Genomic DNA, 13,083 nt, shown 5'->3' with positions numbered 1-13,083 from the left:
GTCCTCTCTTGTTACGGAGAATGACAGGCGGGTTTGGTAATAAATTGCAGAGATTTCTGCACAGGCTTTTGTCCCAGAGCTGAGATTGTCTGTCACTTTAGATCCTGTCACCGGACACCTCCTGTCCCATCTGGGCTATTATTAGCAATTCCATCTAAATGCTAATGTCACTGTGTCCACTGAGGCATCCTACTGTATACTGAGACGCAGGGAGCAGCGTGAGGGTATAACAGGAAGCAGCGTGAGGGTATAACAGGGAGCAGCGTGAGGGTATAACAGGGAGCAGCCTGAGGGTATAACAGGGAGCAGCGTGAGGGTATAACAGGGAGCAGCGTGAGGGTATAACAGGGAGCAGCGTGAGGGTATAACAGGGAGCAGCGTGAGGGTATAACAGGGAGCGGCGTGAGGGTATAACAGGGAGCGGCGTGAGGGTATAACAGGGAGCGGCGTGAGGGTATAACAGGGAGCGGCGTGAGGGTATAACAGGGAGCGGCGTGAGGGTATAACAGGGAGCGGCGTGAGGGTATAACAGGGAGCGGCGTGAGGGTATAACAGGGAGCAGCGTGAGGGTATAACAGGGAGCAGGGTGAGGGTATACAGGGCGCAGCGTGAGGGTATAACAGGGAGCAGCGTGAGGGTATAACAGGGAGCGGCGTGAGGGTATAACAGGGAGCGGCGTGAGGGTATAACAGGGAGCGGCGTGAGGGTATAACGGGGAGCAGCGTGAGGGTATAACAGGGAGCAGCGTGAGGATATAACAGGGAGCAGCGTGAGGGTATAACAGGGAGCAGCGTGAGGATATAACAGGGAGCAGCGTGAGGGTATAACAGGGAGCAGCGTGAGGGTATAACAGGGAGCAGCGTGAGGGTATAACAGGGAGCAGCGTGAGGATATAACAGGGAGCAGCGTGAGGGTATAACAGGGAGCAGCGTGAGGGTATAACAGGGAGCAGCGTGAGGATATAACAGGGAGCAGCGTGAGCGTATAACAGGGAGCAGCGTGAGGGTATAACAGGGAGCAGCGTGAGGGTATAACAGGGAGCAGCGTGAGGGTATAACAGGGAGCAGCGTGAGGATATAACAGGGAGCAGCGTGAGGGTATAACAGGGAGCAGCGTGAGGGTATAACAGGGAGCAGCGTGAGGGTATAACGGGGAGCAGCGTGAGGGTATAACGGAGCAGCGTGAGGGTGTAACGGAGCAGCGTAAGGGTATAACAGGGAGCAGCGTGAGCGTATAACAGGGAGCAGCGTGAGGGTATAACAGGGAGCAGCGTGAGGGTATAACAGGGAGCAGCGTGAGGGTATAACAGGGAGCAGCGTGAGGGTATAACAGGGAGCAGCGTGAGGGTATAACAGGGAGCAGCGTGAGGGTATAACGGGGAGCAGCGTGAGGGTATAACGGAGCAGCGTGAGGGTGTAACGGAGCAGCGTGAGGATATAACGGGGAGCAGCGTGAGGGTATAACGGGGAGCAGCGTGAGGGTATAACAGGGAGCGGCGTGAGGGTATAACGGAGCAGCGTGAGGGTATAACAGGGAGCCGCGTGAGGGTATAACAGGGAGCCGCGTGAGGGTATAACAGGGAGCAGCGTGAGGGTATAACAGGGAGCGGCGTGAGGGTATAACGGAGCAGCGTGAGAGTATAACAGGGAGCAGCGTGAGGGTATAACAGGGAGCAGCGTGAGGGTATAACAGGGAGCAGCGTGAGGGTATAACAGGGAGCAGTGTGAGGGTATAACAGGGAGCAGTGTGAGGGTATAACAGGGAGCAGCGTGAGGGTATAACGGAGCAGTGTGAGGGTGTAACAGGGAGCAGCGTGAGGGTGTAACAGGGAGCAGCGTGAGGGTATAACAGGGAGCAGCGTGAGGGTATAACAGGGAGCAGCGTGAGGGTATAACAGGGAGCAGCGTGAGGATATAACAGGGAGCAGCGTGAGGGTATAACAGGGAGCAGCGTGAGGGTATAACAGGGAGCAGCGTGAGGGTATAACAGGGAGCAGCGTGAGGGTATGACAGGGAGCAGCGTGAGGGTATAACAGGGAGCAGCGTGAGAGTATAACAGGGAGCAGCGTGAGGGTATAACAGGGAGCAGCGTGAGGGTATAACAGGGAGCAGCGTGAGGATATAACAGGGAGCAGCGTGAGGATATAACAGGGAGCAGCGTGAGGGTATAACAGGGAGCAGGGTGAGGGTATAACAGGGAGCAGCGTGAGGGTATAACAGGGAGCAGCGTGAGGGTATAACAGGGAGCAGCGTGAGGGTATAACAGGGAGCAGCGTGAGGGTATAACAGGGAGCAGTGTGAGGGTATAACAGGGAGCAGTGTGAGGGTATAACAGGGAGCAGCGTGAGGGTATAACGGAGCAGTGTGAGGGTGTAACAGGGAGCAGCGTGAGGGTGTAACAGGGAGCAGCGTGAGGGTATAACAGGGAGCAGCGTGAGGGTATAACAGGGAGCAGCGTGAGGGTATAACAGGGAGCAGCGTGAGGATATAACAGTGAGCAGCGTGAGGGTATAACAGGGAGCAGCGTGAGGGTATAACAGGGAGCAGCGTGAGGGTATGACAGGGAGCAGCGTGAGGGTATGACAGGGAGCAGCGTGAGGGTATAACAGGGAGCAGCGTGAGAGTATAACGGAGCAGCGTGAGGGTATAACAGGGAGCAGCGTGAGGATATAACAGGGAGCAGCGTGAGGATATAACAGGGAGCAGCGTGAGGGTATAACAGGGAGCAGCGTGAGGGTATAACAGGGAGCGGCGTGAGGGTATAACAGGGAGCAGGGTGAGGGTATAACAGGGAGCAGCGTGAGGGTATAACAGGGAGCAGGGTGAGGGTATAACAGGGAGCAGCGTGAGGGTATAACAGGGAGCAGCGTGAGGGTATAACGGGGAGCAGCGTGAGGGTATAACGGGGAGCAGCGTGAGGGTATAACGGGGAGCAGCGTGAGGGTATAACGGGGAGCAGCGTGAGGGTATAACGGGGAGCAGCGTGAGGGTATAACAGGGAGCAGCGTGAGGGTATAACAGGGAGCAGCGTGAGGGTATAACAGGGAGCAGCGTGAGGGTATAACAGGGAGCAGCGTGAGGGTATAACAGGGAGCAGCGTGAGGGTGTAACAGGGAGCAGCGTGAGGGTGTAACAGGGAGCAGCGTGAGGGTATAACAGGGAGCAGCGTGAGGGTATAACAGGGAGCAGCGTGAGGGTATAACAGGGAGCAGCGTGAGGGTATAACAGGGAGCAGCGTGAGGGTATAACAGGGAGCAGCGTGAGGGTATAACAGGGAGCAGCGTGAGGGTATAACAGGGAGCAGCGTGAGGGTATAACAGGGAGCAGCGTGAGGGTATAACAGGGAGCAGCGTGAGCGTATAACAGGGAGCAGCGTGAGGGTATAACAGGGAGCAGCGTGAGGGTATAACGGAGCAACGTGAGGGTATAACAGGGAGCAGCGTGAGGGTATAACAGGGAGCAGCGTGAGGGTATAACAGGGAGCAGCGTGAGGGTATAACAGGGAGCAGCGTGAGGGTATAACAGGGAGCAGCGTGAGGGTATAACAGGGAGCAGCGTGAGGGTATAACAGGGAGCGGCGTGAGGGTATAACGGGGAGCGGCGTGAGGATATAACGGGGAGCCGAGTGAGGGTATAACAGGGAGCAGTGTGAGGGTATAACAGGGAGCAGCGTGAGGGTATAACAGGGAGCAGCGTGAGGGTATAACGGGGAGCAGCGTGAGGGTATAACGGGGAGCAGCGTGAGGGTATAACGGGGAGCAGCGTGAGGGTATAACGGGGAGCAGCGTGAGGGTATAACAGGGAGCAGCGTGAGGGTATAACAGGGAGCAGGGTGAGGGTATAACAGGGAGCAGCGTGAGGGTATAACAGGGAGCAGCGTGAGGGTATAACGGGGAGCAGCGTGAGGGTATAACGGGGAGCAGCGTGAGGGTATAACGGGGAGCAGCGTGAGGGTATAACGGGGAGCAGCGTGAGGGTATAACGGGGAGCAGCGTGAGGGTATAACAGGGAGCAGCGTGAGGGTATAACAGGGAGCAGCGTGAGGGTATAACAGGGAGCAGCGTGAGGGTATAACAGGGAGCAGCGTGAGGGTATAACAGGGAGCAGCGTGAGGGTGTAACAGGGAGCAGCGTGAGGGTGTAACAGGGAGCAGCGTGAGGGTATAACAGGGAGCAGCGTGAGGGTATAACAGGGAGCAGCGTGAGGGTATAACAGGGAGCAGCGTGAGGGTATAACAGGGAGCAGCGTGAGGGTATAACAGGGAGCAGCGTGAGGGTATAACAGGGAGCAGCGTGAGGGTATAACAGGGAGCAGCGTGAGGGTATAACAGGGAGCAGCGTGAGGGTATAACAGGGAGCAGCGTGAGGGTATAACAGGGAGCAGCGTGAGGGTATAACAGGGAGCAGCGTGAGCGTATAACAGGGAGCAGCGTGAGGGTATAACAGGGAGCAGCGTGAGGGTATAACGGAGCAGCGTGAGGGTATAACAGGGAGCAGCGTGAGGGTATAACAGGGAGCAGCGTGAGGGTATAACAGGGAGCAGCGTGAGGGTATAACAGGGAGCAGCGTGAGGGTATAACAGGGAGCAGCGTGAGGGTATAACAGGGAGCAGCGTGAGGGTATAACAGGGAGCAGCGTGAGGGTATAACAGGGAGCAGCGTGCGGGTATAACAGGGAGCAGCGTGAGGGTATAACAGGGAGCAGCGTGAGGGTATAACAGGGAGCAGCGGGAGGATATAACAGGGAGCAGCGTGAGGGTATAACAGGGAGCAGCGTGAGGGTATAACAGGGAGCAGCGTGAGGGTATAACAGGGAGCAGCGTGAGGGTATAACAGGGAGCAGCGTGAGGGTATAACAGGGAGCAGCGTGAGGGTATAACTGGGAGCAGCGTGAGGGTATAACAGGGAGCAGCGTGAGGGTATAACAGGGAGCAGCGTGCGGGTATAACAGGGAGCAGCGTGAGGATATAACAGGGAGCAGCGTGAGGATATAACAGGGAGCAGAGGGAGGGTATAACAGGGAGCAGCGTGAGGGTATAACAGGGAGCAGCGTGAGCGTATAACAGGGAGCAGCGTGAGCGTATAACAGGGAGCAGCGTGAGCGTATAACAGGGAGCAGCGTGAGCGTATAACAGGGAGCAGCGTGAGGGTATAACAGGGAGCAGCGTGAGCGTATAACAGGGAGCAGCGTGAGGGTATAACAGGGAGCAGCGTGAGGGTATAACAGGGAGCAGCGTGAGGGTATAACAGGGAGCAGCGTGAGGGTATAACAGGGAGCAGCGTGAGGATATAACAGGGAGCAGCGTGAGGGTATAACAGGGAGCAGCGTGAGGATATAACAGGGAGCAGCGTGAGGGTATAACAGGGAGCAGCGTGAGGGTATAACAGGGAGCAGCGTGAGGGTATAACAGGGAGCAGCGTGAGGGTATAACAGGGAGCAGCGTGAGGGTATAACAGGGAGCAGCGTGAGGGTATAACGGGGAGCAGCGTGAGGGTATAACGGGGAGCGGCGTGAGGGTATAACAGGGAGCGGCGTGAGGGTATAACGGGGAGCAGCGTGAGGATATAACAGGGAGCAGCGTGAGGGTATAACAGGGAGCAGCGTGAGGGTATAACAGGGGGCAGCGTGAGGGTATAACAGGGAGCAGCGTGAGGGTATAACAGGGGGCAGCGTGAGGGTATAACAGGGAGCAGCGTGAGGGTATAACAGGGAGCAGCGTGAGGGTATAACAGGGAGCAGCGTGCGGGTATAACGGGGAGCAGCGTGAGGGTATAACGGGGAGCGGCGTGAGGGTATAACGGGGAGCAGCGTGAGGATATAACAGGGAGCAGCGTGAGGGTATAACGGGGAGCAGCGTGAGGGTATAACAGGGAGCGGCGTGAGGGTATAACGGGGAGCAGTGTGAGGGTATAACAGGGAGCAGCGTGAGGATATAACAGGGAGCAGCGTGAGGGTATAACAGGGAGCAGCGTGAGGATATAACAGGGAGCAGCGTGAGGGTATAACAGGGAGCAGCGTGAGGGTATAACAGGGGGCAGCGTGAGGGTATAACAGGGAGCAGCGTGAGGGTATAACAGGGAGCAGCGTGAGGGTATAACAGGGGGCAGCGTGAGGGTATAACAGGGGGCAGCGTGAGGGTATAACAGGGAGCAGCGTGAGGGTATAACAGGGAGCAGCGTGAGGGTATAACAGGGGGCAGCGTGAGGGTATAACAGGGGGCAGCGTGAGGGTATAACAGGGAGCAGCGTGCGGGTATAACAGGGAGCAGCGTGAGGGTATAACAGGGAGCAGCGTGAGGGTATAACAGGGAGCGGCGTGAGGGTATAACAGGGAGCGGCGTGAGGGTATAACAGGGAGCAGCGTGAGGGTATAACAGGGAGCAGCGTGAGGGTATAACAGGGAGCAGCGTGAAGGTATAACAGGGAGCAGCGTGAGGGTATAACAGGGAGCAGCGTGCGGGTATAACAGGGAGCAGCGTGAGGGTGTAACAGGGAGCAGCGTGCGGGTATAACAGGGAGCAGCGTGAGGGTATAACAGGGAGCAGCGTGAGGGTATAACAGGGAGCAGCGTGAGGGTATAACAGGGAGCAGCGTGAGGGTATAACAGGGAGCAGCGTGAGGGTATAACAGGGAGCAGCGTGCGGGTATAACAGGGAGCAGCGTGAGGGTGTAACAGGGAGCAGCGTGAGGATATAACGGGGAGCAGCGTGAGGGTATAACAGGGAGCAGCGTGAGGGTATAACAGGGAGCAGCGTGAGGGTATAACAGGGAGCAGCGTGAGGGTATAACAGGGAGCAGCGTGAGGGTATAACAGGGAGCAGCGTGAGGGTATAACAGGGAGCAGCGTGCGGGTATAACAGGGAGCAGCGTGAGGGTGTAACAGGGAGCAGCGTTAGGAGATAACAGGACATGCTGATTTCTTACCCAAGTCTCAAACATGTCTTCAGGCCGTAACTTGCGTAGCGTGGCTCTGAAACAGACCGACAGGATTACCGACAGACCGACCCAAGGGTCACTGACCGTGCAGACTGGGGGAGAGGTTAGGGGTCACTGACCATGCAGACTGGGGGAGAGTTTAAGGGGTCACTGAGCGTGCAGACTGGGGGAGAGTTTAAGGGGTCACTGAGCGTGCAGACTGGGGGAGAGGTTAGGGGTCACTGACCGTGCAGATGGGGAAGAGGTTAGGGGTCACTGACCATGCAGACTGGGGGAGAGGTTAGGGGTCACTGAGCGTGCAGATGGGGGAGAGGTTAGGGGGTCACTGAGCGTGCAGATGGGGGGAGGTTAGGGGTCACTGAGCGTGCAGATGGGGGAGAGGTTAGGGGTCACTGACCGTGCAGATGGGTGAGAGGTTAGGGGTCACTGACTGTGCAGATGGGGGAGAGGTTAGGGGTCACTGACCATGCAGACTGGGGGAGAGGTTAGGGGTCACTGACCGTGCAGATGGGGAAGAGGTTAGGGGTCACTGAGCGTGCAGATGGGGGGAGGTTAGGGGTCACTGAGCGTGCAGATGGGGGAGAGGTGAGGGGTCACTGACCGTGCAGATGTGGGAGAGTTTAGGGGTCACTGAGCGTGCAGATGGGGGAGAGTTTAGGGGTCACTGACCGTGCAGATGGGGGAGAGTTTAGGGGTCACTGAGCGTGCAGATGGGGGAGAGTTTAGGGGTCACTGAGCGTGCAGATGGGGGAGAGGTTAAGGGGTCACTGACCGTGCAGACTGGGGGAGAGGTTAAGGGGTCACTGACCGTGCAGACTGGGGGAGAGTTTGAGGGGTCACTCACCGTGCAGACTGGGGGAGAGGTTAGGGGTCACTGAACGTGCAGACTGGGGGAGAGGTTAGGGGTCACTGACCATGCAGACTGGGGGAGAGGTTAGGGGTCACTGACCGTGCAGATGGGGAAGAGGTTAGGGGTCACTGAGCGTGCAGATGGGGGAGAGGTTAGGGGTCACTGAGCATGCAGATGGGGTAGAGGTTAGGGGTCACTGAGCATGCAGATGGGGGAGAGGTTAGGGGTCACTGAGCGTGCAGATGGGGGAGAGGTTAGGGGTCACTGAGCGTGCAGATGGGGGAGAGGTTAGGGGTCACTGAGCGTGCAGATGGGGGAGAGGTTAGGGGGTCACTGAGCGTGCAGATGGGGGAGAGGTTAGGGGTCACTGAGCGTGCAGATGGGGGAGAGGTTAGGGGTCACTGACCGTGCAGATGGGGGAGAGTTTAGGGGTCACTGAGTGTGCAGATGGGGGAGAGGTTAGGGGTCACTGAGCGTGCAGATGGGGGAGAGGTTAGGGGTCACTGACCATGCAGATGGGGGAGAGGTTAGGGGTCACTGAGCATGCAGATGGGGGAGAGGTTAGGGGTCACTGACCGTGCAGATGGGGGACAGTTTAGGGGTCACTGAGCGTGCAGATGGGGGAGAGGTTAAGGGTCACTGAGCGTGCAGATGGGGGAGAGGTTAGGGGTCACTGACCATGCAGACTGGGGGAGAGGTTAGGGGTCACTGAGCGTGCAGATGGGGGAGAGGTTAGGGGGTCACTGAGCATGCAGATGGGGGGAGGTTAGGGGTCACTGAGCGTGCAGATGGGGGAGAGGTTAGGGGTCACTGACCGTGCAGATGGGGGAGAGTTTAGGGGTCACTGAGCGTGCAGATGGGGGAGAGTTTAGGGGTCACTGAGCGTGCAGATGGGGGAGAGGTTAAGGGGTCACTGACCGTGCAGACTGGGGGAGAGGTTAAGGGGTCACTGACCGTGCAGACTGGGGGAGAGTTTGAGGGGTCACTCACGGTGCAGACTGGGGGAGAGGTTAGGGGTCACTGAACGTGCAGACTGGGGGAGAGGTTAGGGGTCACTGACCATGCAGACTGGGGGAGAGGTTAGGGGTCACTGACCGTGCAGATGGGGAAGAGGTTAGGGGTCACTGAGCGTGCAGATGGGGGAGAGGTTAGGGGTCACTGAGCATGCAGATGGGGTAGAGGTTAGGGGTCACTGAGCATGCAGATGGGGGAGAGGTTAGGGGTCACTGAGCGTGCAGATGGGGGAGAGGTTAGGGGTCACTGAGCGTGCAGATGGGGGAGAGGTTAGGGGTCACTGAGCGTGCAGATGGGGGAGAGGTTAGGGGGTCACTGAGCGTGCAGATGGGGGAGAGGTTAGGGGTCACTGAGCGTGCAGATGGGGGAGAGGTTAGGGGTCACTGACCGTGCAGATGGGGGAGAGTTTAGGGGTCACTGAGTGTGCAGATGGGGGAGAGGTTAGGGGTCACTGAGCGTGCAGATGGGGGAGAGGTTAGGGGTCACTGACCATGCAGATGGGGGAGAGGTTAGGGGTCACTGAGCGTGCAGATGGGGGAGAGGTTAGGGGTCACTGACCGTGCAGATGGGGGAGAGTTTAGGGGTCACTGAGCGTGCAGATGGGGGAGAGGTTAAGGGTCACTGAGCGTGCAGATGGGGGAGAGGTTAGGGGTCACTGACCGTGCAGATGGGGGAGAGTTTAGGGGTCACTGACCGTGCAGATGGGTGAGAGGTTAGGGGTCACTGACTGTGCAGATGGGGGAGAGGTTAGGGGTCACTGACCATGCAGACTGGGGGAGAGGTTAGGGGTCACTGACCGTGCAGATGGGGAAGAGGTTAGGGGTCACTGAGCGTGCAGATGGGGGGAGGTTAGGGGTCACTGAGCGTGCAGATGGGGGAGAGGTGAGGGGTCACTGACCGTGCAGATGTGGGAGAGTTTAGGGGTCACTGAGCGTGCAGATGGGGGAGAGTTTAGGGGTCACTGAGCGTGCAGATGGGGGAGAGGTTAAGGGGTCACTGACCGTGCAGACTGGGGGAGAGGTTAAGGGGTCACTGACCGTGCAGACTGGGGGAGAGTTTGAGGGGTCACTCACCGTGCAGACTGGGGGAGAGGTTAGGGGTCACTGACCATGCAGACTGGGGGAGAGGTTAGGGGTCACTGACCGTGCAGATGGGGAAGAGGTTAGGGGTCACTGAGCGTGCAGATGGGGGAGAGGTTAGGGGTCACTGAGCATGCAGATGGGGTAGAGGTTAGGGGTCACTGAGCATGCAGATGGGGGAGAGGTTAGGGGTCACTGAGCGTGCAGATGAGGGAGAGGTTAGGGGTCACTGAGCGTGCAGATGGGGGAGAGGTTAGGGGTCACTGAGCGTGCAGATGGGGGAGAGGTTAGGGGGTCACTGAGCGTGCAGATGGGGGAGAGGTTAGGGGTCACTGAGCGTGCAGATGGGGGAGAGGTTAGGGGTCACTGACCGTGCAGATGGGGGAGAGTTTAGGGGTCACTGAGTGTGCAGATGGGGGAGAGGTTAGGGGTCACTGAGCGTGCAGATGGGGGAGAGGTTAGGGGTCACTGACCATGCAGATGGGGGAGAGGTTAGGGGTCACTGAGCGTGCAGATGGGGGAGAGGTTAGGGGTCACTGACCGTGCAGATGGGGGAGAGTTTAGGGGTCACTGAGCGTGCAGATGGGGGAGAGGTTAGGGGTCACTGAGCGTGCAGATGGGGGAGAGGTTAGGGGTCACTGACCGTGCAGATGGGGGAGAGTTTAGGGGTCACTGACCGTGCAGATGGGTGAGAGGTTAGGGGTCACTGACTGTGCAGATGGGGGAGAGGTTAGGGGTCAGTGACCGTGCAGATGGGTAGGAGGTTAGGGGTCACTGACCGTGCAGATGGGGAGAGGTTAGGAGTCACTGAGCATGCAGATGGGGGAGAGGTTAAGGGGTCACTGACCGTGCAGACTGGGGGAGAGTTTGAGGGGTCACTCACCGTGCAGACTGGGGGAGAGGTTAGGGGTCACTGAACGTGCAGACTGGGGGAGAGGTTAGGGGTCACTTACCATGCAGACTGGGGGAGAGGTTAGGGGTCACTGACCGTGCAGATGGGGAAGAGGTTAGGGGTCACTGAGCGTGCAGATGGGGGAGAGGTTAGGGGTCACTGAGCATGCAGATGGGGTAGAGGTTAGGGGTCACTGAACATGCAGATGGGGGAGAGGTTAGGGGTCACTGAGTGTGCAGATGGGGGAGATGTTAGGGGTCACAGAGCGTGCAGATGGGGGAGAGGTTAGGGGGTCACTGAGCGTGCAGATGGGGGAGAGGTTAGGGGTCACTGACCGTGCAGATGGGGGAGAGTTTAGGGGTCACTGAGTGTGCAGATGGGGGAGAGGTTAGGGGTCACTGAGCGTGCAGATGGGGGAGAGGTTAGGGGTCACTGACCGTGCAGATGGGGGAGAGGTTAGGGGTCACTGAGCGTGCAGATGGGGGAGAGGTTAGGGGTCACTGACCGTGCAGATGGGGGAGAGGTTAGGGGTCACTGACCGTGCAGATGGGGGAGAGTTTAGGGGTCACTGACCGTGCAGATGGGTGAGAGGTTAGGGGTCACTGACTGTGCAGATGGTGGAGAGGTTAGGGGTCAGTGACCGTGCAGATGGGGAGAGGTTAGGAGTCGCTGACCGTGTAAATGGGGGAGAGGTTAGGGGTTGCTGACCATGCAGATGGGGGAGAGGTTAGGGGTCGCTGAGCGTGCAGATGGGGGAGAGGTTAGGGGTCGCTGACCATGCAGATGGGGGAGAGGTTAGGGGTCACTGACCGTGCAGATGGGGGAGAGGTTAGGGGTCACTGAGCGTGCAGATGGGGGAGAGGTTAGGGGGTCACTGAGCGTGCAGATGGGGGGAGGTTAGGGGTCACTGAGCGTGCAGATGGGGGAGAGGTTAGGGGTCACTGACCGTGCAGATGGGGGAGAGTTTAGGGGTCACTGAGCGTGCAGATGGGGGAGAGTTTAGGGGTCACTGAGCGTGCAGATGGGGGAGAGGTTAAGGGGTCACTGACCGTGCAGACTGGGGGAAAGGTTAAGGGGTCACTGACCATGCAGACTGGGGGAGAGTTTGAGGGGTCACTCACCGTGCAGACTGGGGGAGAGGTTAGGGGTCACTGAACGTGCAGACTGGGGGAGAGGTTAGGGGTCACTGACCATGCAGACTGGGGGAGAGGTTAGGGGTCACTGACCGTGCAGATGGGGAAGAGGTTAGGGGTCACTGAGCGTGCAGATGCGGGAGAGGTTAGGGGTCACTGAGCATGCAGATGGGGGAGAGGTTAGGGGTCACTGAGCATGCAGATGGGGGAGAGGTTAGGAGTCGCTGACCGTGTAAATGGGGGAGAGGTTAGGGGTTGCTGACCATGCAGATGGGGGAGAGGTTAGGGGTCGCTGAGCGTGCAGATGGGGGAGAGGTTAGGGGTCGCTGACCATGCAGATGGGGGAGAGGTTAGGGGTCACTGACCGTGCAGATGGGGGAGAGGTTAGGGGTCACTGAGCGTGCAGATGGGGGAGAGGTTAGGGGGTCACTGAGCGTGCAGATGGGGGGAGGTTAGGGGTCACTGAGCGTGCAGATGGGGGAGAGGTTAGGGGTCACTGACCGTGCAGATGGGGGAGAGTTTAGGGGTCACTGAGCGTGCAGATGGGGGAGAGTTTAGGGGTCACTGAGCGTGCAGATGGGGGAGAGGTTAAGGGGTCACTGACCGTGCAGACTGGGGGAAAGGTTAAGGGGTCACTGACCGTGCAGACTGGGGGAGAGTTTGAGGGGTCACTCACCGTGCAGACTGGGGGAGAGGTTAGGGGTCACTGAACGTGCAGACTGGGGGAGAGGTTAGGGGTCACTGACCATGCAGACTGGGGGAGAGGTTAGGGGTCACTGACCGTGCAGATGGGGAAGAGGTTAGGGGTCACTGAGCGTGCAGATGCGGGAGAGGTTAGGGGTCACTGAGCATGCAGATGGGGGAGAGGTTAGGGGTCACTGACCGTGCAGATGGGGGAGAGGTTAGGGGTCACTGACCGTGCAGATGGGGGAGAGGTTAGGGGTCACTGACCGTGCAGATGGGGGAGAGGTTAGGGGTTTCACCTCTTGTGCTGGTGAATAAACTCCACCAGTTCCTCCTCACTGTGCGGTTTGTCCGGGACGGAGAGCGCTTTGTCCATAAACGGCTCATAGAAATCCACCTCATTGAGCTTCAGGCCCAGGGTCTTGGCCACCTGCCAACAGATCAGCCCGAGTGCCTTATTGCCCTCACTCACATTGCATGTGTAACCCTTCTGAGTTA

At 58.3% G+C, this 13,083-nt stretch overlaps 1 protein-coding gene across 1 annotated transcript in view; it reads right to left on the bottom strand.

The window, feature by feature from the left end:
• CASQ2 (calsequestrin 2) overlaps positions 1–13,083 on the bottom strand; it is an 87,173-nt gene that overhangs the window by 32,771 nt on the left and 41,319 nt on the right. Inside the window, exons 6-7 of the mRNA XM_075592976.1 lie at positions 12,885–13,015; positions 6,922–6,967 (exon numbers count right to left, since the gene is read on the bottom strand). Coding sequence (XP_075449091.1) covers positions 6,922–6,967; positions 12,885–13,015 — 177 coding nt within the window. The remainder of the gene's footprint in view (positions 1–6,921; positions 6,968–12,884; positions 13,016–13,083) is intronic.

Source organism: Ascaphus truei, chromosome 3, assembly GCF_040206685.1.
Source record: "Ascaphus truei isolate aAscTru1 chromosome 3, aAscTru1.hap1, whole genome shotgun sequence".
NCBI lineage: Eukaryota > Metazoa > Chordata > Amphibia > Anura > Ascaphidae > Ascaphus > Ascaphus truei.
This window is presented reverse-complemented; position numbering and strand designations above follow the sequence as displayed.